Source organism: Oncorhynchus tshawytscha, linkage group LG33 (assembly GCF_018296145.1).
Source record: "Oncorhynchus tshawytscha isolate Ot180627B linkage group LG33, Otsh_v2.0, whole genome shotgun sequence".
Classification (NCBI taxonomy): domain Eukaryota; kingdom Metazoa; phylum Chordata; class Actinopteri; order Salmoniformes; family Salmonidae; genus Oncorhynchus; species Oncorhynchus tshawytscha.
The window spans coordinates 11,783,147-11,809,349 of record NC_056461.1 but is presented as its reverse complement, the minus strand read 5'-3'; the positions used below and the strand labels follow the sequence as shown (position 1 = coordinate 11,809,349).

The following is a 26,203-nucleotide window of genomic DNA, read 5'->3' as shown; positions in this document are numbered from 1 at the left end:
TTTTAATCGTTAATATTGTAGGCCTTATTCCCAATAACCTTTTTTAATAGACTGTTGTTGACCATGTAAAGGTCTTAAAGCCAGCTGGCAGTTGACCATGGTCATGATGTTGATGCAGGGGAGTTGGACAGCGTTTGGGGCTTTTTGTTGGGACCACTGAATAAGCCATGGAGCTCCACTGGGCTGCAGACAGCCCCGGTTCAAGGAGTACCTCAGCGCTCAGTTCAGCCTCAGCTAGCTGCGTGGAGGGGAGCAGAGCGGCGGTGACGACATATTTATTCCAGATGGAGAAGAGGACCGATCGACCAACAGACCCAGCTGCTGCTGACCTACGTTTTACACTCACATCTTTCCCTTTTCACCCCCTGCTTTTCAAAATGAATCCCCCCTTCTTCTTTTTTTACCATGAAGTACAGATGGTTAAAAAATTGCCGTTCTTTCACTAATTGAATGAAAACAAAACAAAAACAAATAGAACAAACACCATGGATTTGAAGTGTTTTTTATTTTTTAAATTTAATGTGGATACTTGTGTCTATCCACATTTGTAATTTTGTTTAGGCTAGCCTACCTGACAGCGTGGGGTTTGTTGTCAGTGGTCCAGGGACTCTTGACTCCTGACTCTTCACCGATGCTGTCTGTGTTTTGACTGCGTTTCCTTTCATTCGGTTCTCATGAAGTGCACATACTCATTTGAATGGAAATCATGCAAACAGTCTTGGCTGTGAAAAAGGGCTCCCATGATCGAGAATTACTGAGGAGGGACTGGAACTGATGACACACAACACGGTTGAGCTCTGCGGTGCAGGGTGTTAGAGTTACGGGCCCCTCATGTCTTCCTCTAGAGCTGAAATTGAACATGACAAAAACCTAATATAACAAAGCCTAAAGAACTTGTTCACCTCTATACTGGCACAGACTTTAATATCTCAGTAGCCCGGAACTCTCTCAGTTCAGTCCAGGCTACTACCCGCCTCCAGGCCTGCAGGCTACAACATCAAAATATTATCAAAGTCATTGATGACAAAGGTTTAATACTAGTTTCAGCAGGGTGCACATATTAGATAGAGCTAGAGCAGTAGAGAACCCAGTCATACACTGCTGCAATACCTATCTCACCAGTCTGCCTGCCTGATGCAGGAGCCACAGACACACACACACACACACACACACCGAGGTGTCCTGCTGTGGTCTGTGGTCTGGGCAGAGGGCCCTGATGTCTTACACAGAGACAGAGACAAATATTTTAGCAATCTTTATTACAGACACTTCACCCGCTGGCCAGGCATACCTTTATGAGGGATATGGTTTGAGGCAGGAATTGATCTTGTTCTGTCTTTGGTAGAACATGACTGCCCTCTTCTGGTCTCTTCTGGTCATTGGCCAGCAGCAAACCACCCTGCATACCACTGCTGGCTTGCTTCAGTTCCTGGATGGGAGACCAGATGCTGCTGGAAGTGGTGTTGGAGGGCCAGTAGGAGGCACTCTTTCCTCTGGTCTAAAAAATATCCCAATTCCCCAGGCCAGTGATTGGGGACACTGCCCTTTGTAGGGTGCCGTCTTTTGGATGGTACGTTAAACGGGTGTCCTGACTCTCTGTCATTAAAGATCCCATGGCACTTATTGTAAGAGTAGGGGTGTTAACCCCAGTGTCCTGGCTAAATTCCCAATCTGGCCATCAAACCATCACCGTCACCTAATAATCCCCAGTTTACAATTGCCTTATTCATCCCCTGTAACTATTCCCCAGGTCGCTGCAAATGAGAATGTGTTCTCAGTCAACTTACCTGGTAAAATAACAGATAAATAAATTGAAAAAACCTACACAAAGATTTCAGTATGTAATTAAGAAGCATTCTCATCTGCAGTACAGTGTTACTTGCTGTTATCTGTTTTATTATGTTTTGGGGCATGAGTAGCAACTTCATTTTGTGAATATTAATAATGCAAATTGATAATTCTTCAAACCAAAAGCAGCCAATGAAATAACAGTCCTAAGTAAGCATAATGGTTCATAATTCTTATCATGTCTTTTTGTGTGTGTGAAGTACATATTTCTGTGAGAATTAAATTAATTTCAAGAGATGTATCAATTAAAAACTTGGTTGAAGATGCCACGAAGTAAGTGGCAATGCCTTAACCATATGTGTGTTGAAGGCCACTAGGGCCTCTTCCATCCTTGTCAAGGGGAGTGCTAACCTTCTCTCCTTTCATACAACACAGAAAAAGATATGGAAATTATCGTTATATAACCCACTGCTAGAATATCAACTTCTCGTTCACGGTTGGTAAAATTGAATCTGACATTTTGGGCAAATATACAATAAGAGTAAAACGTATTATGTCCCCATACGTGTAATATTTTCTAACATCCAAATCAGTGGTTATATACGTTTTATTCGTTGAATTAATATAACCTTCCCAGAATGCATTGTATTTATTTACATATTTTTAGTGTGGGCCAATGACATTGAGTTATAGATACCACGTTTTTCAATCCAGGAAGTCAACAAAATATTTTCGAATTGGAGCCAGATCGTTTTAAAACAAAACGATACGCTATGAAACAACTAGGTGTCTGATTTTCGTTAGTTGTCTACCTACTTTCGCCCTTGTCTCGAAGACTAATAATGTTGTTTGGTAGTAGTTCGCTGTGGTTTTCTCCCCTCCAGCCTCTGTCAGCTGATAGCAATGATGTGTATAGTATGAAGCGTTACATATGAGACGTTGGTATATGAGGTATTATAAGTGTCTATACCTCGATTGTAAAATGTAATATTCAACTAACTGGTATTTTTTTGTAAATGTTGTATTTTATAAGGATCCCCATTAGCTGTAGCAAAAGCAGCAGCTACTCTTCCTGTGGTCCACACAAAACATGAAACTATAGATAATACAGAAATAACATTAATAGACAAGGACAGAACTGCATAAATTTTTTAAGGCACACGTAGCCTACATATCAATACATACAGAAACTATCTAGGTCAAATAGGGGAGAGGTGTTGCTTTATCTGTTGTTTAAACCAGGTTTGCTGTTTATTTGAGAAATATGAGATGGAATGGAGTTCCATGCAATAATGGCTCTATATAAAACTACGCTTTCTTGCATTTATTCTGAATTTAGGGACTGTGAAAAGACTGGTGGCCCTGGTGGCATGTCTGGTGGGGTAAGTGTGTAAACAATTTGGGATTTTCAACACATTAATGTTTCTTATAAATAAGAAGTGATGCAGTCAGTCTCTCTTCAACTCTTAGCCAAGAGAGACTGGCATGCATAGTATTTACAGTTGAAGTCGGAAGTTTACATACACTAAGGTTGAAGTCATTAAAACTCATTTTTCAACCACTCCACACATTTCTTGTTAACAAACTATAGTTTTGACAAGTCAGTTAGGACGTCTACTTTGTGCATGACACAAGTAATTTTTCCAACAAATGTTTACAGATTATTTCACTTATCACAATTCCAGTGGGTAAGAAGTTGACTGTGCCTTTAAACCGCTTGGAAAATTCCAGAAAATGATGTCATGGCTTTAGAAGCTTCTGATAGGCTATTTGACATCATTTGAGTCAATTGGAGGTGTCCTTGTAGATGTATTTCAAGGCCTACCTTCAATCTCAGTGCCTCTTTGCTTGACATCATGGGAAAATCAAAATAAATCAGACTAGACCTCAGAAAAAAATTGTAGACATCCACAAGTCTGGTTCATCTTTGGGAGCAATTTCCAAATGCCTGATGGTACCATGTTCATCTGTACAAACAATAGTAAGCAAGTATAAACACCATGGGACCACACAGCCGTTATACCACTCAGGAAGGAGACACGCTCTATCTCCAAGAGATGAACGTGCTTTGGTGCAAAAAGTGCAAATCAATACCAGAACAACAGCAAAGGACCTTGTGAAGATGCTGGAGAAAACCGGTACAAAGGTATACATATCCACAGTAAAACGAGTCCTACATCGACGTAACCTGAAAGGCCGCTCAGCAAGGAAGAAGCCGCTGCTCCAAAACCGTCATAAAAAAGCCAGACTACGGTTTGCAACTGCACATGGGGACAAAGATATATAGAAATATCCTCTGGTCTGATGAAACAAAAATAGAACTGTTTGGCCATAATGACCATCGTTATGTTTGGAGGAAAAAGAGGGAGGCTTGCAAGCTGAAGAACACCATCCCAACCGTGAAGCACGGGGGTGGCAACTTCATGTTGTGGGGGTGCTTTGCTGCAGGAGGGACTGGTGCACTTCACAAAATAGATGGCATCATGAGGGAGGAAAAGTATGTGGATGTATTGAAGCAACATCTCAAGACATCAGTTAGGAAGTTAAAGCTTGGTCGCAAATGGGTCTTCCAAATGGACAATGACCCCAAGCATACTTCCAAAGTTGTAGCAAAATGGCTTAATGAGAAACGTTTGACCCAAGTTATAGGCAATGCTACCGAATACTAATTGAGTGTATGTAAACTTCTGACCCACTCGGAATGTGATGAAAGAAATAAAAGATGAAATAAATCAGTCTTGCTACTATTATTCTGACATTTCACATTCTTAAAATAAAGTGGTGATCCTAACTGACCTAAGACAGGGAATTTTTACTAGGATTAAATGTCAGTAATTGTGAAAAACTGAGTTGAAATGTATTTGGCTAAGGTGTATGTAAACTTCCGACTTCAACTGTATAAAAGCCCTCTGACTACAATGAAGAGAAAGACGTCCCGCTTTGTTCTGGGCCAGCTGCAGCTTAACTAGGTCTTTCCTTGCAGCTCTCAACCACACAGCTGGACAATAATCAAGAGAAGACAAAACTAGAGCCTGCAGGACTTGCTTTTTGGAGTGTGGTGTCAAAAAAGCAGAGCATCTCTTTATTACAGACAGACCTCTCCTAAATCTTTACAACCATTGAATCTTTGTTTTGACCATGACAGTTTACAATCTAAGGTAACACCAAGTAATTTAGTCTCCTCAACTTGTTCAACAGTCACACCAGTCATTACCAGATTCAGCTGAGGTCTAGAATGCCGCAAGAGAGTGATTATTGGATGACACTACAACTCCTCATAACAGATACGTGTATCACCTCAAATATAACGACTCATACTACATTCGGTTACATTCTACTATTGTTTACATATTGTGCGTCATGTTCAATGGGCCAAGAGAATGAAAATACAAGCGACAGAACCTAGCAACACTTTCCTGTGGATATCTCCAACTCCTACCGCCAAAAGGACCAGCAGCATGTACAACCGGTAAAGTAAGTGTAAATACCATTTTATTCCACATTCTGTCTTGTAGAGACTGTCTTTTTTTGTGCGACTTCAGTCAGACAGAAAATCCATGGAGTAACCATGATAACAGTCTGATGTTTAGGCAAGCCCCAAGACAGAGCCTCTCCAACCCTAAGTTGTCCAACCATCCCTACTTCACCCCGGAGAGACTGGGGCCTGTGCTTAGACCGCTGGCAGGTGGAGGTACAGTCAGAGGCCTGAACAGCGACTCCTTCAACTCTATCGGTTTCTTGCTTGTAGTCTTGTTTTATTCTCGCTCTGAACTGCTGCTACTTCATGTAGTAGGTGTATGGATGCTCCGTTTGTGTAACGGCATTGTTGTCATCTCTTTCTCCTCTTTCTCTAATGTTTATCTTCACTGATACGCAAGTATTTTAAAGTGTGCCCGACAACTGATGTAAAAGGTCTTTATAAATACATTCGATTGTACGCAAGTCTTTATACTGCATGTATTGGTTATCTAATCTTTCTCACTGGTAGGGTTCTGTTCTTTTCCCAGATGGTTTCACTACGACAGGTGATGATACCAGGCAAGTAATACGCCAGTCATCTGACGATTTCACTGTCAATAGTTTTACTTTTCTTCTGACCAACACGTTCCTCGCCTTTCCCACCTTCCCCCGTTCTCCCCCAGTGGACAGTGTGTGACTTGAGTTTAATCAGTCGTCTGTGGTGGATCGTGGACTTGTGCAACCTGTGGTTATACTGGACCTCGCTGAGGTAAGCTAACACCCTCCCCATTCTCAGGTGATTCACCTGGTATTGTCACAATTGTATTCAGTTCTAGTCAAGTTTATTCCATTTTAACCTCTAACCCAGGTTGTTTGTTCTTGGAAAAAACTTACTTGAATGACTAAACTACTAAACTGGGCAGAAATGTCAACGTGTCAACATTAGCCTGCTAATAATCACTGAAACAAAAGGTAGACAGTCAGGGACCATCAGCATTTCCAAACATGATGGAAAGAGGAGCATTTGTGGGGCTATTTGACAGCAGAACGAACGCCAGTCTTAGACTTGGAGAGCATCAGAAGTTCCACAAATGATGGATAATGGAATTTCCCCCCTCAAATTGTCCTTGCACAATGTGGCAGTGTTGTTCTCCGGACCACAGCGAAGACCAGTTATTTTCAACATGTATTTAATTGGCACAGTTAACACAATACAAAGTATTCAGTGCTCCGAAATGCAAGCATATACCAAATGGAACACAAACAACAAAAAAGTGCGAAACACACCATTTGGCAGACTTTACAAAACAAAAACAATAAAACAAAGTCTTAGCAAAGCGAGAGAGAAAAAAAGTAACGGTAGGTCCTTTTAATCGTTAAAACCTTAAAAATAGACTGTTTATTTCCTTTTTTTTTGTCTTAGTTGAATCAATATTTATTTATATATTTATATATATATTCTCTCTAATTCCAACAAGCCATTTCTTCTGTACAGGTGCACTGGGGCCAGGCTGAAGGTCTAGGATGATCCGAGTCCAGTATTAGCAGGAGAGGAGATAAGCAGATTCCCCTCTATACTGGCTCGCTTCTGAGTGGCTCTATCTGTCTGTCGGCGCACTACAGATATGCACCTTCTGACGGTCTGCATGGGAATCAGTTTTGCCTTTTCACTTCTCACAAACAAAACAACTGCCAAATCAATATCCACAATAATCAAAATAAGAGATGGACGGATGGGAATAGCAAAAGGAGACTTTGACCTGACCTGATCCTCGGCCAAAGAACTTATAGATTTGCGCTGCTTTTATATTATGACAAGTAACGGGGACTCCAAATGATGATGGATCACTGTTCGTTTGTTGTTCTAATGATAATATACACGGTTTGCATTGATACAATTTCAGTTGCTGCCCTTTGAAATGTTGCTTGAGTAGTAATATTGTAATAAAGAAAAGTTTCAAGACACTCTTGAGCCTGGTCAAAGTAGTGCACGAAATAGGGAATAGGGTGCCATCACTAACGGCTTCATTAGACAAAACAAATATTTGTTATTCATTACTTCGTCTGCAGTGACTTCAGGCAGATCAAACAACTGGTTTCATCATTATAGGTGGTTTGTAGTTCAGGTGCAACAGTTTTCCAGCTAAAGAAACAACTAGCTACAAAATAAAAAGCTAAAATCTCATTGACCCAAAATTGGTAAAAAAATAATGATAAATAAAATGAACAAAATAAAAAATGTATGTGCCTTTGAGAGAGGGAAACAGTGGACATCATCATCTCTGTAGATGTTATGGGTAATCTACCTTGACTGCCACGTACAAAATAACCCCCCCCCCTCCAAACCTTTATAAAAAAGAAACCAAGAGACGTCTTGACCTATTCAACATACCACAGATAATAGAATGACATCCGTCTTTACACTAAGTGGTAGGATAAATCCATAGAGAGAGATAGAGGACTTTAGTGCCTAAAAGCCCATTTTATCATGGGCAGTGCCATTGAGGACTTTTACCATTTTGAAGTAGTCAACTGGGTGGGACTTCCTATGGGTTAAGGAAGGATCACATAATTCCATCCAGGTCACCAGGAGGGATCAGCCAATGAAGTATACCCATGAGCAAACATTCTAGAACTGCAGGTGGCAGTAAATTGCCAACCTTGGCTTTAAACCTGTTTAAACCTGTTCATACACACTCCAGCTGGCAATATGCACCCTTTCAGTTTGTTTGCCAACTCATGGTAGAAGAAAATGGACTACTTCAAAATGGAGATGGCCTCAATGGGCTGCCCATGCCCTCACAGATGCCATAATGGGACAGATACAATGATGCGATGTCTATCTAAGTCTATGGATTAAACTAGTTAAGGCCCAAAATGAAGTTTGTCTCGTCTCATACTCAGTCGCACACAACCTTGTGGGAAAGAAAGTGTGTGTGTGGATCACAGTATTACAATACTTCCATATACAGTAGTAAGTGGACCATGCAAATTACATGAGACATTTAACTAATCCTCAAGTTTTCTTCCGGGGACATTCTGTCTGTTGGGTAGGATATACAGTGGAGACGTTACACAGCACAGTATGTATCCACAGGATGAGGCTAGTGGAAGCTAACGACCACTTGCCTTCGACACACTTCTCAAACATGTACAATGTCAGCAAACAACATTACATACAGTATAACAAATTGACAAATGACATTTTATAACCATGTACTGTATGCATAAAATCATTCAGAAACAGAAGTTTCGGGAATCCAAAACGTTCTTAGCTGAGATTTTGAGCAGGAGGAGTTACTGTGAGGGAGAGCACACACTCACTGTAAAAAAAAAAACAAAGGTAGGTGAACATGCTTTCAGAGACGAGGAACAGTCAAACAACAACAAAACAAAATACGGAAGCGCTAGTAGAGGATCCCCAGGCACAGAACCAAAAAGGTGACAAACAGGTTAAGAAGCGTAACAGGCAATGTGAGTTAACTGAAATAAAAAGCGACATGGGCAAATTCCCCCCGAGTCAAAGAGGAGACAGGGCATGCATGCATACTGCACGCACTGCCCGAGAGGAGCCCCATCCTAAGCTGTGACATGGCCATCAACGCAGCCAATGACCAGCATCTGCCACCTGCGGTGGAGGGGTTTGAGGAGGGGAGGGGTGTGGCCAGAGAGAGGAGCAGATGAGATCAGTGGTGTATAGTACTTCAAAGTAAAAATATTTTTATTAAGTACTACTTAAGTCATTTTTTGGGATATCTGTAATTGAATTTACTATTCATATTTTGGACAAATTTTACTTCACTACATTCCTAAAGAAAATAGTGTACTTTTTACTCCATACATTTTACCTGACACCCAAAAGTACTCGTTACATTTTGAATACTTAAATGAAAATGTTGCAATTCACTCACTTATCAAGAGACCATCCCTGGTCATCCTCACTGCTTCTGATCTGGCGGACTCATTAAACAAGAATGCTTCGTTTGATATTTGTTTGAGTGTTGCCTGAGTGTTGGAGTGTGCCCCTGGCTATCTGTTAATTTAAAAAAACAGAAAATAGTGCCTCCTAGTTTGCTTAATATAAGGAATGTGAAATCATTTGTACTTTTACTTTTGATACGTAAGTATATTTTAGCAATGACATTTACTTTTGATACTTAAGTATATTTAAAACCAAATGCTTATATACTTTTACTCAAGTAATATTTTACTGGGTGACTTTAACTTTTAATTTAGTAATTTTCTATTAAGGTATCTTTACTTTTACTCAAGTATGACTATTGGATACTTTTTCCACCACTTTGAGTGGATGCCAGTAACAACACATGATAGTATGGTAGGGAGAGAGTGCAGGTGAGATGAAGTAAAGTGAACCTGTCCCCTTTCCCACCCCAACCCCTCTCGGTCCTGGAGCTCCTAGTCCTGTCCCCTCCCCAGTCACGTATGGAGGATGTACATGATACTGACAAACACCACAGAAGACACACACCATAAATTAAGCTTTTTCATACACACATACAGTAAGATGACCAATCGGTCCATGTTTTAGTCCATTTGAAACCTGCAAAATATGGAGCTGCGGTCTGAGAGAGTGGAATGACTGTGTTGTTTCCATGGGTACTCCACGGCTCTCCAAGTGATGCTGAATCTGGACGGTTCCTTCTATGATGATGGCTCTGAGTCAATGAGTGAGAGAGAGAGATACGGCAACTGTATCCACCTGATTGGTTTGAATGCAAGGGTGAACTGGAGGGACACGGTTTGGCTTCCTCTCCAGCTTTCCTGTCTGATGGTCTGGTCAGGTGAGATGGTATGGGTGGGGTGTAAGCGGGTTTGTGGGGGGAGATTGTGTTGCTTCTTCCCCCCTTCCATGAGGGGGAGCTGGTCTTGCCTCTGACCACACCCTGCCGTGCTTTAGGAAGGGGTTTGGGGAGGGGTGGCATGGGAGCGGGTTGGGATTTGAGGAGAGAGCGCTATCAGCCGCCATGGTAACGCCGCGTAGCGGAAGCTGAGTTAGTACATCGAGAGGCAAAGCTTTGCAGCGACAACGGAAGCAAAATTATAAATGTGTAATGGACTATTAAAAGATTTACGGGTGCAAAATTGTGATGCTTATTATTGTTTCTTCTGGTCAGAAACTGTTGCAAAAGAAGAGAACTCTACGTATGTATCGGGTTGGAAATTGAGATGCATCATTATCGATCTCCCGTTTTTGTCTCGGTCATGTCTCTCTCTCTTTCTGACTCTATGACAATAAAAGGAACGTGAATGTGGTTGCTCTGTCTCCGAGGCTGCTTGCCCTGCCATTTCTGAGCCAGCCTCTCACACTTTTAGGAATCTGCAATTTGAAAGAAAAAAAACAACAAACAAACAAAAAATGAAGAAAAAAAAAGAACACGTTAGAGAGAGAGATCTCAGGGAAAGAAAATATAGTTCACATACTAAATGAGGTGGAAGAAGAACTATTCTTTGCAATTGCCTTTGAAAGGAAATAACTGTTCTCTGGCGTTAATATTAGTTGCTGTACCTTACAAGTCATGTTTTTTATGATACTGTTTCTAAATGTTAAGTCTGGTGTGAATCTATCATTCCCAAAAACGAAAAGAGACACTTAACCTTGTAACATGCACCAAAACATGTTACGTAAAAAAAAGGGGGGAAAAAAGAGAAAATGACGACCACCATAACATGCCTCACATTTCATTTGGACCCCCATTTAGCAGGGTGATGAAATGGTTGTGTTAATAGCACTGTCAGAGACGGGATTACTTTCACCGGTATAGGAGAAAGAGTTGCGGAAGCATATTTGTTGAGCTTTTTGAGATTTGACAACAAAGTTGGAGTCTCTTCCAGCATGCCTTTTGGCCCTACGTTTGCACACTTCAGTAATCTTTAAAAGAGAAATGGCTGGATGTTTTAGTGGCATAAAACAGTTTCAACACCATACTGTAGCACAGACCATGCTTTTCAAATGGACTCATCTGCACCGAGGTGCTAATCAAAACCCATGCATGATCTGGCAACCAAGCACCGATGTTACAATCAGCCACACAAAAAAAAAATCAGTTCTCACAATGTTCTCACCGAGAATGAGGGAGAGAGTAATGGTACAGCTCATTCTCAATCCTGAATTCCTCTACAACCGTTCTGGAAAATAAAGGCCCAGAAGAAGAAAAAAAATAGCCCCTTCCTTGGACCTTTTAGTCTGTGACATTCGTGCATCTTTAACAGTAGAGGAGTGAGACAATCCAGGATAGAGGAGTTGATATTCACTGATCGCTATAATAGCCTCCTGAGCTACAGAATGCAGTCCTATGTATGGGGGTGAAGCGTTGTGATTCGGTACATTCATTTGTCACAGTACAAAAAAAATATGATTGCATATGTTTTTTTGTTTTTTGTTTTTAGAGCAGAATCAAATAATAATTAGCATATTTCTACATTGTACAATCTAGCATGCTTTACTACTGGGGACAGCAAGCAGTTTTTTCCCCACACACACAATCCCGTGGTTTAACCTCAAAAAAAAGTGTAACATAATATTTTGTTCTCTCCAAATATCACCTCGATACTGGCCTCTGTGGGAATATGATTCAGTGGTTAAGACCATCAACATTTGTAGTCAAACACACACGCACTTACATTTTGCCTTTTTGTTTTCATCCTGACCACAACTCTAGTCTACCTTTGAGGCCAGTTTCTATATGATAAAATACACCTTTGTCAGGTGATAAGAACATTTTGGGGGAAATATGACTGCAAGCATGTCAAGAACAAAAAAGACAGCAGCACTCATTGATATCGTCCGTACAACTGGCCCTGATTCCCATCGAGTTGACTGGAAGTAACAACAGAAAGTTCTCCTGGCAAACAAGAGGTAACGAGGAGAGAATTCTCTCAGAACCAGTGGGAAAAGAACGCTCCGGGGTCAAGTTTCCCCCTTGGTACAGATCTAGGATCAGCTTCCCCACCCCCAATCATGATCTTAACCATTATTGTGGGGAATGTAAAAAAACGACCCAAGATCAGTGTCTAGGGATAACTTTGGCCTACACCAAAAACAGCCAATACCTCTTTTAAAACTATCCTGTCTCCCAAATGCATTGAGATACCCATCACATACAACACCACAGTGCATGGGACCGGTCTCAGCTACATGGTAATCATGACAGAGGCACATGGAGACTTCTGGTTGGTCCATCATTCAGAGTGGAAGAGAGTGGGAGGAGTGTACTCGACTCCCCGAGCCCCCCCCCCCTCGGCCCCAAAAGAAAACCCCTTCAGTTAAATGTACGTCATAGCACCTTTGGCGTTTGTTTCCAAAAGGACCTCGACATAAGACGTGGGCACGTAGCCTTCCTCCTCTTCGTTTCTGCGGACGCGTGTCCAGCCATCACCTTTATCCTCCTCTATCACATACAACAGCTCTCCCTCTGTCACTGATATAGTCCCCTCATTATGACCTAGTGGAGGGGAGGAGGAGGAAAATAGGTGGAATAAGAAAGAGAGAAAGTGAGAAGGAGAGGGGGGAGAGAGAGAGAAAGGCAGTAAAGTGTCAAAACAAGGTGGAAGAGTGTTATTGTTGCATATCTCTCAAATAGTCAAATAGATGTTCAAGCCCACATTACCCGTGTTGTTGTCTCTGATTGGTGTATTACCTGTTAAAGGTGTATTACCTTCAAATTGGTAGATGGCTTTACAGGTGCCGATAGTGGGCAGCGTCTCCTCATCCCCATCGTCAAACTCATCATCAAACTCTGGAGTGTTGGCTATGGCCACCTTGACCTGAGTCTCTGAACTCTGCTCCTCTGTGTAACTGCCATCCGGGCTGCTCAAGGACCAACACACACACACACAGTAACTATAGCAACCTCACAACACAACATTACAGTAACAAACTACAAAGTGTTGAGTAATGGAGTATGTGTGTGTGTGTGTTTACTGTACCTCTCTCTGTCCTGTGCACAGTTGTTGGCAACCGTGCTGCTGTTGCTGTTCTGTGTCTCGTACAGACCACTCTGTCTCCTGGGAGGATCGCTCTTCGATGGTAACCTCCCCTCCACCTCAGCTAGCCATCCCTGGTACACACACGCGCGCGCGCACACACACACACGCTTACGTTAGGATTGTGAGATGAGATTTGCTAGTGCAGTGCAGTCCAGAGTCAGATATAGCCTTCTTACTAAGGCTCCTTTCTCTATTACACCAAGCCAAAACAAATAGAGGCCGCCAAGGCAGTGCATCATTTCCAAATAAGGAAGAGGAGAAGTCAGGACTCTGGAGCACTTTACTGTTTGATCTAATGAGGTACTGCCTTAGCAAAGCCAAACAAGATAACTATGCTACTAACAACACTGAGTACCTCCAGCATCTAGAAATACAGTACATTCCTATCTGGGATAGTTTGAGAGAGTTACTCATGACTCACCTCGAATTTCTGCACCTCGGACTGCAGTTTCTCGATGTTCATTGCCATCTCTACTAGGCGGGGGTCCACACTGGCAGGGTCACCCATCTGAGGGTTCTTCTCATACACCCCCTTCATCTTAGTTAGGGCATCTCTGACGGACAGAGGAAGAGAGAGTGACACATGAATACTCATGACATGCTCCGACAAATAGATAGCCTAGTCTAAAGCTGATCAAGACAACCACATTTCCCCTAAATCTACCCCTGAGTATTAATATCCATCCCAAAGTTTTACTGGGCAAATTTTGGTCCATAAAAAGTCTGACTGACAGTAAAGACTTGGGGGAGCTTTTATGGAGGAGTTAGGACATCATTTCCATACAAATATGGCTGAGGCTTATGTTGCAGACACACACACACACACACACACACGCCCACACACACTTACTTCTGGTCCATCTCTTTCTGGATGTCCTTGTTTAAGTCGTCTATCTTGGCCTGAAGCTTCTTTCTTCTCTGCTCTGGGGGCAGGTGGCTGAAGTCCTCTGGTCCAGAGCCCTTATGGAGAGAGATAAATACAAAAATTAAAAAGAGAGAGAGATAGTAGAAGAGTGGAAGAAAAGTTGTGGACAAAGTGAGTTTCAGGAGCATTCTACATCGTGTCTCTAAACGGATGAATATACAGTATAACATATTCTAACACCCCTCTCAGATGTTCAGTATCTCTATGTAACACCAGAATCCTTTAGGTGCTTAGAATCCTTCAGAATCCTTAGGGGGTTTCTCTGTGTACTTGTGAGCCATTCAACCACCTTTAACCTATTCAGTCCCAAGCCTGAAAAGATATTAGGATGCATCACATTACTTCATATCCAGTCAAATCACATTTTCGGTGTTCATATTTCAGTATCACCATAACTGCCAAGAGAGAAGCGTAAAAGGAGGTAGTGTATCTGAAATGGAAACTGTGGGGCCATTTAAGGGCAGAGGATCGCATTTCCTAATGAAGGAGCTTCCTGGATAGAATAAATATCGATCATCTCTGATGACTCATCTCTGATGATGAGTCATTCTCTCTGTTTTCTGTGTTCAATTGGGCCTGCTCCACTTTCCAAAGTAAGCTGCCTGTATATGTCCTGTATATACTGCAGTTCATAGATACACCACTTGGTGGTACTATTTGGTTATATTTCTTACATACACAGGTAATTATTGTGTCACAAATCACTGTACAGCAATACAATACAATGGATAATCAGTGGTGGGCCGTCAGGGCCAGCAGGGCCTTCTCTGCTGGCCTAAGCATCATCAGAATATATATATTTTTTAAATATATTTTCCCACAAATATGTATTAAATTATTCCCCAGAGTAAGAGTTACACTCTTCATTTCATAGCGTTCCTCTTGGTTGCACTGCTTCCAGCCCCAGGTTGAGATTTGGAGGGCTGGTCTTTATGTTAGATCTTTTATCCAATCATATTCAGCCATCATGTGTTGCCAGGGGTCTAAAATCTGCCCTCAGGCCTTCAGAATCAACAGTGCGGGCGCTTGTAGCTTAAAGTGAATGGAAATTAAAATTTAGTGTCAACCAATCAGCTTTAGAGTTGGCTATTGTACGCCTGCTGGCTGGCTCCAGTGTTACACAGGAGCCAGCTCGCAGGCGTAGTGCGTGCACGTCTTTTGATTGGATTACCAATATTGAGAGGCAGGTCCTATATGGGCAGGTCTCAGAACTAGGAAACTGAAATTGATCAACAAATTAATTTGCGTACTACTAAGCTGTTTTTTCAACCCACAATGGCGGAAGGAGAAGATATCGATTTGGTCAAGGATATAATTATAACGCCATTCTCAAGACAAACTTTTCAAGAAAAGTTAGACATTGTCAGGAGAGGTAGACGCCAACGCTACAAAGCCTGTCACAGGCGGGAAAGGGGTTCGTTCGCCACTTTCAACTATGAATGACTCACAGGCTCCGAGAAGCACTGCAAACTGTACTGCTGGGAATGCCTATTATTTGCAAGTGATCGATTTGGTGTTTGGAGCCACACTGGCTTTGCAAACCTGAGTTGTCTAACCAAGGCAGCAACGAGACACCAAAGTACGGCTGGGCACTTACAAGCAATGGTGCTTTTGAAAACTTTTGGGGACACCCGAGTGGATCTACAGCTCAACGAACAAGCGCGCAGGGCAACGAAGCTGCACAATGAAAAGGTACTGTACTCTTCCCCTGCAATTCTCTGAATAAAAATGTCAATTTCAAGGTGACGCAACGCCTGGTTATACTGCGTTTCTGTCTAAATGTATAGTGTCTAGAGCCATGGCATCATAATGATGGAAATAAGAGGTGGATTAATTCGGGTGGGACTGTGTAGGACTTCACTGAAGGCCCAGGCCCCAGAACCACGGCACGCTACTGTGGATAATAATACATTAATTAACTGTCATTGTATTGTTAGCAATTCAAATGGGATTCATTGTTGCTTTCCTCACATTTTATATATTGCTTTCAGATTGGCTTCTTTGACTAGCCATAGTATTCATGGTATTTATCTGATCATGTGCTTGGACTGGATATGTTAAGGCTCAGACAACAATACTTGTATCATAAATGGGACAAAGGTCAACGTCCTACTTCGCCAGGGGTCAAGGGTCAGAGGTCACTGGGGTTTACTGGTGAGAAAGCCAATATAAACACAGCAGCAGGCCAGGCTACCATGGCGATGACCTTCCTTACCTCATCTAGCTGCACTGCGTACAACACTTACCAACCAGAAAACATGCAACATTGTCTGGTTCATGCTCAAATTCATACTTACATGATTTATACAAATGGTTGATCACTAGAATAAAGAACAGCCTGCTTGCTGTTGATTGATGTAAAAACAAAATACTCCACACAGGCGATAATTCTTTCATGAGACAAGGTGCTATACAGGTGAGACACAATATATACAAAATTATGTGGACACCCCTTCAAATGAGTGGATTCGGTTATTGCAGCCACGCCCGTTGCTGACACGTGTATAAAACCGAGCACACAGCCATGCAATCTCCATAGAGAAACATTGGCAGTAGAATGGCCTTACTGAAGACTTCAGTGACTGTCAACGTGGCACCGTCATCGGATGCCACCTTTCCAACAAGTCAGTTCATCAAATGTCTGCCCTGTTAGAGCTGCCACTGTCAACTGTAAGTTCTGTTATTGTGAAGTGGAAACGTCAAGGAGCAACACCGGCTCAGCTGCGAAGTGGTAGGCCACACAAGCCCACAGAACGGGACCGCCAAGTGCTGAAGCGCGTAGCCCATAAAATCGTCTGTCCTCGGTTGCAACACTCATTCCTGAGTTCCAAACTGCCTCTGGAGGCAATGTCAGCACAAGAACTGTTGCAGCCGCACACAAACCTAATGCCAAGCGTCAGCTATAGTGGTAAAGCTAGCCGCCATTGGACTCTGGAGCAGTGGAAACACGTTCTCTGGAGTGATGAATCACGCTTCACCATCTGGGTTTGGCGTATGCCAGGAGAATGCTACCTGCCCCAATGCATAGTGCCAAGTGTAAAGTTTGGTGAGGAGGAATAATGCTCTGGGGCTGTTTTTCATGGTTCGGGCTAGGCCCCTTGGTTCCAGTGAAGGCAAATCTTAATGCTACAGCAAACAATGACATTCTAGATGATTCTGTGCTTCCAACTTTGTGGCAAGCTCCATATAGAAATGGTTTGTCAAGATTGGTGTGGAAGAACTTGACTGGCCTGCACAGAGCCTTGACCTCAACCCCATCGAACACCTTTGGGATGAATTGGAACACCGACTGCGAGCCAGGCCTAATCGCCGAACATAAGTGCCCGACCTCACTAATGCTCTTGTGGCTGAATGGAAGCAATTCCCCCGCAGCAACGTTCCAACATCTAGTGGAAAGCCTTCCCAGAAGAGTGGAGGCTATAGCAGCAAAGGGGGGGGACAACTCCATATTAACGCCATTGACTTTGGAATGAGGTGTTCGACAAGTAGGTGTCCACATACTTTTGGTCATGTTGTGTATCTTTACCCAGAAACTTACCTGTTCAACATACATTTCACACTCAGATATACATTTGCATATCTACTTGATTACATTTAACCACTGGTCAACTGATCTCGATCCTTTCTAATCTCTTCCCAAAGGATTTGTTTGACATGCATTTGTCAATGTTGACCACTCAATAATTACTACTACACACAAAGTAATGAACTAATGATCATCACGTGGCTTATGTTATTGGGGTTGACTAAGGAGATTTACAGCAATTATTTCGAGGCAGTGGATTCTGTAGTTTATGATTTATCAAATCAAAATTCCCACAGGGCTCCAATGTAGAAGTCTGATGCAGAGGACTTGAAGACTGCCATAGATGGAATTTGAAATAAGATTCTACATAATCTCCTCCACCACCAACTCTCTCTCTCTCTCTCTGCAGCAATTGAGCCTGGGGAAGAGGTTCGTTTCTACATAGAATTAGGAATTATAATATTAGAATGGACATGACCCTTCTAATGATAGGACAAAAAATCTGCCATTTTGGTCAGGGAGTTGGTCAACCATGGTTTGCCAGTGCAGTGATAGGATATTGTGTAAAATAATGCATTTACAGAATTTATCTTTGAGAGGAATGATTCCATAAATGTTTCCAAATTAAACAGCCAATATGCCAACATTCCATTCAAACAATGTGGTCAACCCACAGCCAATACAGTACACTGGCTGAAATCAGTTGACGATAAGACTTTGACAACTTGTAAATGCAACAAGCATTGATATTGAAAACCAAAATTCAGATATTTATGGCCTGTTTACATATATGTCATACATACAATTGGTATAAAACCTGTATAAACTGTATTTATAATTGTGACAATATTTTAGGTTGACAATAATTCTAGTACACAATTACTGATATATATGCCTTACTTTTATTTTCCAGGATTATGCCTCTACTGCCATTCATTCCAATAAGACTGGTTTTGATTATTTCTCTCTGACCAATATGGATGCCATTTTCACCCCATTCCGGAACGTTGAGGGTTTATGACATAGCCCCTCTAGTAATGTAATAGGATCTCTGAGTTTCTACCTGACTGAGACAAAAAAAAGCTCAATTTCATTTGTTCCCATCTGTTCTGCATTTCAGTGGAAAATACTTGGTATTCCTGGAAGGCTCGGCATCGTCTGGACATTTTAGTTTAGCTCTTTTTGGGCCATTAATTTCTACATCAGAACCACTCTGAGCTTGGCAGCGAAGGCTGAAAAACATCATCTTTAGAGGCTTGCAAAGTGCATACTAAGAACACTGTTAATGACTATTTATCAAAATCAGCATGTATCACATCTTTGATTTTACAGTATCCACCCTATATCTTTGATATCAGCTATGATTATGATGCATCTATTGGAATCATCCATCTTTGCATCTAACGAGTATGAGGACAAATCAAAGGGGATGGAACTAGTAGACAGACAGACGGACGGACCTAAGTTCAAATACTATTTGAAATCCTTTCAAATACTTGACTGAGCTTGTCTGTTGTGATGAAACTAAAAGAAAACGACTTCAACGATTTCAAATAGTATTCGAAAACCCAGGTCTGACGGACAAACAAAACATTAACTGTAATTCTGATCACCTCAATAAGATTCCGGACGTGGGAATTGAGTGTGATCTGCACAGAGCACACAGGCACAGTGGGGAGAGACACAACAAACAATAATAATACACACAAAAACAACAATTATGAGACAACAACACGGGTCTGTATCAGCAAAATCCATCCTCATGTCACAACAAAATGACTAAATAAATTAAAGACAACGGACGACAGGGACCAAACGCCGACAAACAGCGGCCACACAAGAATTCTCAACCACGTCGTGGTGCTAGGTGGACGTGCACACGACGCTCAGAATGCGGTTCACGCCACTACGGTCATGCAGTGTTACGGTCATGCTTACCAGCTTGAGAGAAAGCTTCATGGGTAGAAGAGAGGCGAGAGAAACGGCAGGTGGAGCAGGAGAGAAAGAGAACAGATAAAAGTCAGACAACAGCAGAATAACACATAGCAATTGTCCATTTCGGTTCCTCCTGGTACTGCATGCACATGCACAGCATGTCGTTTGTTGTTGACATGGATATTGAGAAGAAAAAGCAGTTCCTTAGCCAAACTTCACCATATGAGGAAAATAATTGGGTGTTTGAAAACCTGGAAAGGGGAAGGTAGAAGTCTTGGATGCTTTGTATATGGTAGATTGCTGCGGTCATTGGATTCGAAGATGTTCGTCTTGACCAAGGTGATAACCAGAGCTTTCACAAACTGAACAGCAAATGCATAGACCCATGATCATTTGTGAAAAACGGCAGATCAGATACGTGAGGTGCAACAGGTCTGAGGCTCTTTGCAGATGCTGGTTCGTTTGGACGCTCCCACAGTTTGTTCTGATTACAATGGAAAAAAACTAAGTCTGCAATACCTCAGCGAGACGCTATTCCAAGACAATAACCGGTCATTCTCAGGACTATCTCCCGATATAACGTATGGCTCTAGTTAACTCTTCTCTCGTCTGGTGAAGTTCAACGTCAGGTTTCAGGGATGAATGACAAAATAAGAGTTGGGTTTTAAAATGACTTGAGGTGATGACAAGGAAGCCAACTCACAAGTCTAGACTGCACAGGACGGCAAATGAGAGCGAGCCAAGTGAGAGAAGGAGAGACAGAGAGAGAGAGGTGAGTCGAGACACCCACTGCAGGAAAACAGGAGGTCAGAGGATGGATGATAACACCCCCCTCTCTGTTCTCCCTGTACCCCCCCACACACACACACACACACAATGACAGCATTTAACAGCAGGGGGCAGTGGTTACGTGTGTCACAGTAAAGCATGATGACAGTTCGCATGTTCACATAGAGACGATATGTTTCAAACAGTGACATTCACTCATGGGAGAGGTGGGCCTAAGTGCCAGTCTGTTTGGGCCAGTCTGAGTTGTCAAGAAAGCACAAACAGACTGGCACTCAGACTAGGGAGAAGTTGCTCATAGATTCAAAGCTATAGCAGGCAGGATACATGCCTATGAGCACAAGTAATCAGGAGCTAGTAGCAGCCTTCTTTATCAATGAGTTCAGTAAGGTCGAACTACAACCATAACCACTTGGTTCATCAAAGATTCATTATTAATTATATTTGTTTGATTTAAAGGACAATTAAGGCAAATGATAGAAGAAGAAAAAGAGAACTGGAAAAATCATAATGTAAGAGGTTGCTTCGGTTTAATTGCACATACAGTGATTGCACTATTAAAGATCGTTAGAGCCTATTGTGAGCTCCATGGTTATAGAGAGGAGAGATACTTTTAACACCCACTGGGTCGCTCCAGCTTTAATCCTTGTAATGACTTACTATGAGGGCGTAGTTTGTAGGAAACAAAGGAAAGATATACTTTTAACACACACTGGGTCGCTCCAGCTACAGCGAACGACCTGTAATCCAGTTAACAGCTCAAAGGCCGCACTCGGGGGGCCATGATGAGGCCAGGCCATACTCCCTTTGGTCCTGTAATCAAGTCATTCACCTGGAATGGGCCTTCGATCAGCCTCCCCATCGTGCCTAATTATCCCTCTCGACATTGACAAGTGTTCTCACTGTGGTATTTCTGTTAAGAACTTGCTGGTGTAATAGACAGTGGAGGTCTGTTGTTCCCCAGTATCTGTTGTAGCTGAGTGTATAGGGTCAAAACGTGACGTGTCAGACGTCTCAGACAGATGGGTAGATACAGGTACATGGTATACAGATAGGCTATGGTGCCATGGTGCCAGCACATAGAAGGATGCGCTGGAGGGGTGAATTCTGGGTAGATTAAACCCCACCAAAAAAAAGTGTTATGAGCACCACAACCCAATGTTGTGAACCCCAGAAAACAAGATGAAGGAGCAAATGGTGGGGAGACCCATCATTCACCACGCTCCAATCCCACTTCCTTAGTTTAAGGGTCGTGCTTGTGACACTTTGAGAATTGACCCCTACCAAAAATGTCCACTGCAGCAGGAGTCCAATGCAATTCTGGGGTTGGTGGTGTTGCAACAGAAAGCGCCACAAGCTGAGATGTGGGACAGGAAATGAGGTCATCCCTGGTTCTGATCATTTGTGGTCTTACGACAGGGCAGAAGGGCCATGTGAAATACAGTAAGGCAGTCACAGACACTAGCCTCATTTAGAAGGAAACAAAAATATCTAAAATGGCAACTGTATCTGACTGGAAATAAATTATTATTTCTATGTATTGTCCTTGTTTTTGAAAGAAAATCACTTTTTTTTGGTCCATTAAATGAGCATCAGATTGATCAGAAATACAGTGTAGTCATTGTTAATGTTGTAAATGACTATTGTAGCTGGAAACGGACAATTTTTTAATGTAATATTTACATAGGCGTACAGAAGACCATTATCAGCAACCATCACTACTGTGTTCCAATGGCACGTTGTGCTAGCTAATCCAAGTTGATCATTTTAAATGGCTAATTGATCATTAGAAAACCCTTTTGCAATTATGTTAGCACTGAAAACTGTTGTGCTGATTAAAGAAGCAATAAAACGGGCCTTCTTCAGACTAGTTGAGTATCTGGAGCATCAGCATTTGTGGGTTCGATTATAGACTCAAAATGGCCAGACCTTTCTTCTGAAACTCATCAGTCTATTCTTGTTCTGAGAAATGAAGGCTATTCCATGCGAAATCTGCCGTTTCCAGCAATAGTCATTTACAACATTAACAATGTCCACACTGTATTTCTGATCAATTTGATGTTATTTTATGTCCTTTCAAAAACAAGGACATTTCAAAGTGACCCCAAACTTTTGAACGGTAGTGTATATACTGTCAGTGCATCATCATGATATGAGACTACTGTCTGTGCTGCACATGGCTGAGACACACACACATATTTCCTAATTAAGGCACGCACGCACGCATCGGCCAACATACACACTTACGACATATTGTCTGGCCTCGAAAGCGTACGTGGGTATGCCCTGAGTCCTCCAGTCTTTGTGATAACAGAGCGAGAGAGGGCGAGTAGGAGGCTGCTGCCATGGTTATGAGAGAGAACAACACAGCTTCATCAATTAGCACAGGGCTACTAATGAGGCTAATGGGTTTTCACTCTCGCACGCGCACACACACACACACACACACACACACACACACACACACACACACACACACACACAGTGACTTCATCCATCTCTTTCTTTCTTTCTGTGTTTTCTCACAGAAACACTCTCTGACTCACACTGATGATGCTGTCATCATTTATCCTTGCTATATCCACCACACACTCTCTCTCTCTCTCTCTCTCTCTGTATATCTGGCGTTGGATCAGAGGGCTGGCCCCAGAGGGCTGAGGAATGACAAGCCCTCCCACTGGGGGATGCTGGGTAAAGCATACCTCTGCTGTGCAGCTGTTGGCCAAAGACTGAACCCAGAACCCAACCTACAGACACAACTAGCATGACATTAAAATACACACTCATATCACATGTTATATAACCTGTCATAAGGAAAGAAAACGGACATTGGCTATCTCAAAGCCATTGGCCCTGTCAAAGATAACACATTTCATAACTAATATTTTGCTCAGTCAATACTGAGGTTTATTGAAATGATAATATTCATATTTTCACTCACTAATAGCACCTGTGCAGTGTAGTGCTGTACTACGATTGACAAATAACTTGGTTCGTGTGACCATAGAATTAGGAATTAGAATACTACAGCGGACATGAATCTTCTTATGACGGTACAAAAGGTCAGCCATTTTGGTAAGGGAGTTGGTCAGCCAATGCTGTGATGAGATATTGTGTAAAACAATGAATTTGAAGATTATCTGCCCAGTATGTTTGTTAGCTAGCCAGCCAGCCAGTTTAAGTGGAATGATTTCAATAAAGTTTCAAATTACCTGTCAATATAACATTCCATACAAACAATGCAGTCAACCTACAGCCATACCCAGGCTGAAATCATTTGATGATAGGACATAGACATTGGGACATTTATGGTCTATTTACATATATATTTTAGAGGCTATTCATACAGGCAATTTTTAGAAACCTGTGTAAATTGTATTTCTAATTTGATGACAATATTTTAGGTTGACAATAATTCTATTACACAATTACTAATTTATCACATGCCTTACTTTAAATTTCCTTCATAAGTAAAAGCAGGAAATGCATCACCTATCCCTCTAGTGCCATTCATTCCAATTAGACTGGTTTGGATTTCTCCCTGACCACAATGGATGCCATAAAGAGGTCAATGGGTGGTAGAAGAAGGACGCCGGATTGGCCCACATTCAACAAATCTGATCTAACAAAGTGGATATATGTCAAATCCGTCCGGATTTTATGTATTGTAACAGGCCCACAATGTGCTGACTTCAGTTAGATTTTTAGATTTTGGGCAGTTTTCGCTGCATAGCATTTAGAAGCTGTCCCTTTTCAGGCTTCGAAAGACATGGCTGTTAAATGCTAACTCCCATTCGTATAAGCTGGTAGCATAGCTAGCATACCTGAGCGGCAGGTAGCCTGGCGGTTAAAAATGTTGGGTCAGTAACCAAAAGGTTGCTGGTTCGATTCCCTGAGCTGGCAAGGTGGGAAAATTTGCCCTTCTGCCCTTTGAGCAAGGCAGTTAACCCCCAACAACAACTGCTCCTTGGGCGCTGATGACGTTGATTAAGGCAGCCCCCCCCTGTACCCCTCAGCCCCCCCCCCTGTACCCCTGATTCAGAGGGGTTGGGTTAAATGCGGAAGACACATTTCGGTGAATGCATTCAGTTGACTGACTAGGTATCCCCCTTTCCCTACAGAAACCAGTGGTGGTATTTTTTAACTGTAATGCAGTTGATTGGTGACGATGGCATGAACATGTGTTGGTTGACATCCATACAAGCAATTTACTCCAAGTTTTACTTCAACATAGGCTATTGTTTATATGTGTATTTCATACTAACTGTAGGTTCATTTTCCTGTGGGGCAATGAGGAGATTCAGGATCTTCCCCCATGCATTACCAGGGCATTTCCATTGTTTTGGTCGAGTACGATTCACCTCTTTACCGCATGTATGGCTGCCATTTTCATACCATGCTGGAACTTTGAGGGGTTTGACATAGCACCTCTAGTCATTTAATAGGATCTCTATGCGTGTGACCAGTGATAGATGGCTTCTTTAAGAGGCCTTGTGGATTACTATGACATTGAGGTGCTGTGCAGTTGCACAGCAGCTGTTTAAGCAGGGCAGGCAATATGGCCACCCGTTCCAGCTTGTGCAGAGCAGACGGCTCATGTTTGAACTGACTTCTCTACTGCTTTTAAAATGAGTTCCTAAAAGAAAAGAAAGTTTAACACAAAACTGATGTCTACGAGTATTCTTAACAACGTTAATATACACATACAAAAACAACAGAAATACTTCATCCATATGGATAATGAAAAGGAGTGAAGAGAATGTTGAGAGATTCATATAAAACATAGGCAATCTCGTGCTCAATACATCGCCCTGCCCGACCAAAACAAAAACCTGACCTTTTTCCTTTCTTTCCCTTCACTTCATTCAAATGTTACAGAAAGGTCATACAGGAATGAACTCATTTGAATCCGCAACATTAACAGAAAACAATGCTTCAGATATAGAACTACCCTGGCCTGCCAGTTTAGAAGATGGCCATTACTCCACTTCCTGTTTGGGAAATGTTCACTTCCTGCTAGATTTGCCCTACTTCCTCCTTCTCCTGACCTTCAATCATTTATCACAGAGAGAACATTGTTTTAATTACACTACTACTACTATTTCCCAGACATCATAGGTTGTGGGCTGGGCTATGAGAAATATATGGCTCTAGTGCATTTTCTAACTGTTGCCCTTCAAAAGATACGAACATAAACAAACTGTATTAGTTGAGGCCGGAAGGAACACGTGAGCAGCTAAGCACGTTCTTGAGGTCAAGAGGGAGCTCTGTCGGCCCCGTGGGCGTGACCTGGACAGGGATCACGGTTCTGGCTGATTTAGGAATAGAAACTCGCCATGACACCACATAGCTGCAGTGTGTGTGTGTGCCTGCAGATAAAGAGGGTGTGTCGAACCCCAGGGCCGTCTAAAAAAGCCCTGCTGCAAGCCAGGCCAGGCCCGACAGACTCAGTGACTCAATCAGCCAATAGCGGCCAGCGCAATGTCCTAATCAATATACTGTGACTTTTGACTTTATGCATAATCTTAACACGTTATACTGTTACTGATTTTCAGTTTGACCCAGATAGGCGGAAGGAAGGAAGTACTTCTTGACTAAAAAATGAAACTTCTTCCAGTTGCTTATACTCTCCCTATTACTACACCTAGCAAATGTACTACTTGTGCTTTCTTTCATTGCATCATCATGGCGACTCTCCAAGGAGAGCTACAATGTGGTAGGATACCTACACATGTCTGTCATTGGGAGGGAGCTCTGGTGACACTGTCATTGTGTGT

The 26,203-nt window shown here is 42.2% G+C and overlaps 1 protein-coding gene and 1 non-coding gene across 24 annotated transcripts in view; both read right to left on the bottom strand.

The window, feature by feature from the left end:
* Positions 1-2,093: 2,093 nt before the first annotated feature.
* Positions 2,094-2,221, bottom strand: LOC112231526. Its single transcript, XR_002950485.1, has one exon. It is a non-coding gene; the product is annotated as a U6atac minor spliceosomal RNA (small nuclear RNA).
* An 8,337-nt stretch (positions 2,222-10,558) lies between these two features.
* The window catches only part of LOC112230890 (formin-binding protein 1), a 91,941-nt gene continuing 76,296 nt past the window's right edge, over positions 10,559-26,203 (bottom strand). For 4 of the 23 annotated variants that reach the window (XM_042311516.1, XM_042311510.1, XM_024397238.2 and 1 more), the window contains exons 11-19: positions 20,344-20,352; positions 19,644-19,658; positions 19,319-19,354; positions 14,105-14,214; positions 13,676-13,808; positions 13,195-13,325; positions 12,906-13,078; positions 12,552-12,710; positions 10,559-10,585 (exon numbers count right to left, since the gene is read on the bottom strand). In XM_042311516.1, coding sequence (XP_042167450.1) covers positions 10,578-10,585; positions 12,552-12,710; positions 12,906-13,078; positions 13,195-13,325; positions 13,676-13,808; positions 14,105-14,214; positions 19,319-19,354; positions 19,644-19,658; positions 20,344-20,352 — 774 coding nt within the window. In that variant the 3' untranslated portion in view covers positions 10,559-10,577. Of the gene's footprint in view, positions 12,711-12,905; positions 13,079-13,194; positions 13,326-13,675; positions 13,809-14,104; positions 14,215-19,318; positions 19,355-19,643; positions 19,659-20,343; positions 20,353-26,203 lie in introns of all 23 variants that reach the window. The other 19 variants (XM_042311521.1, XM_024397250.2, XM_024397253.1 and 16 more) reach the window with 11 other exon arrangements.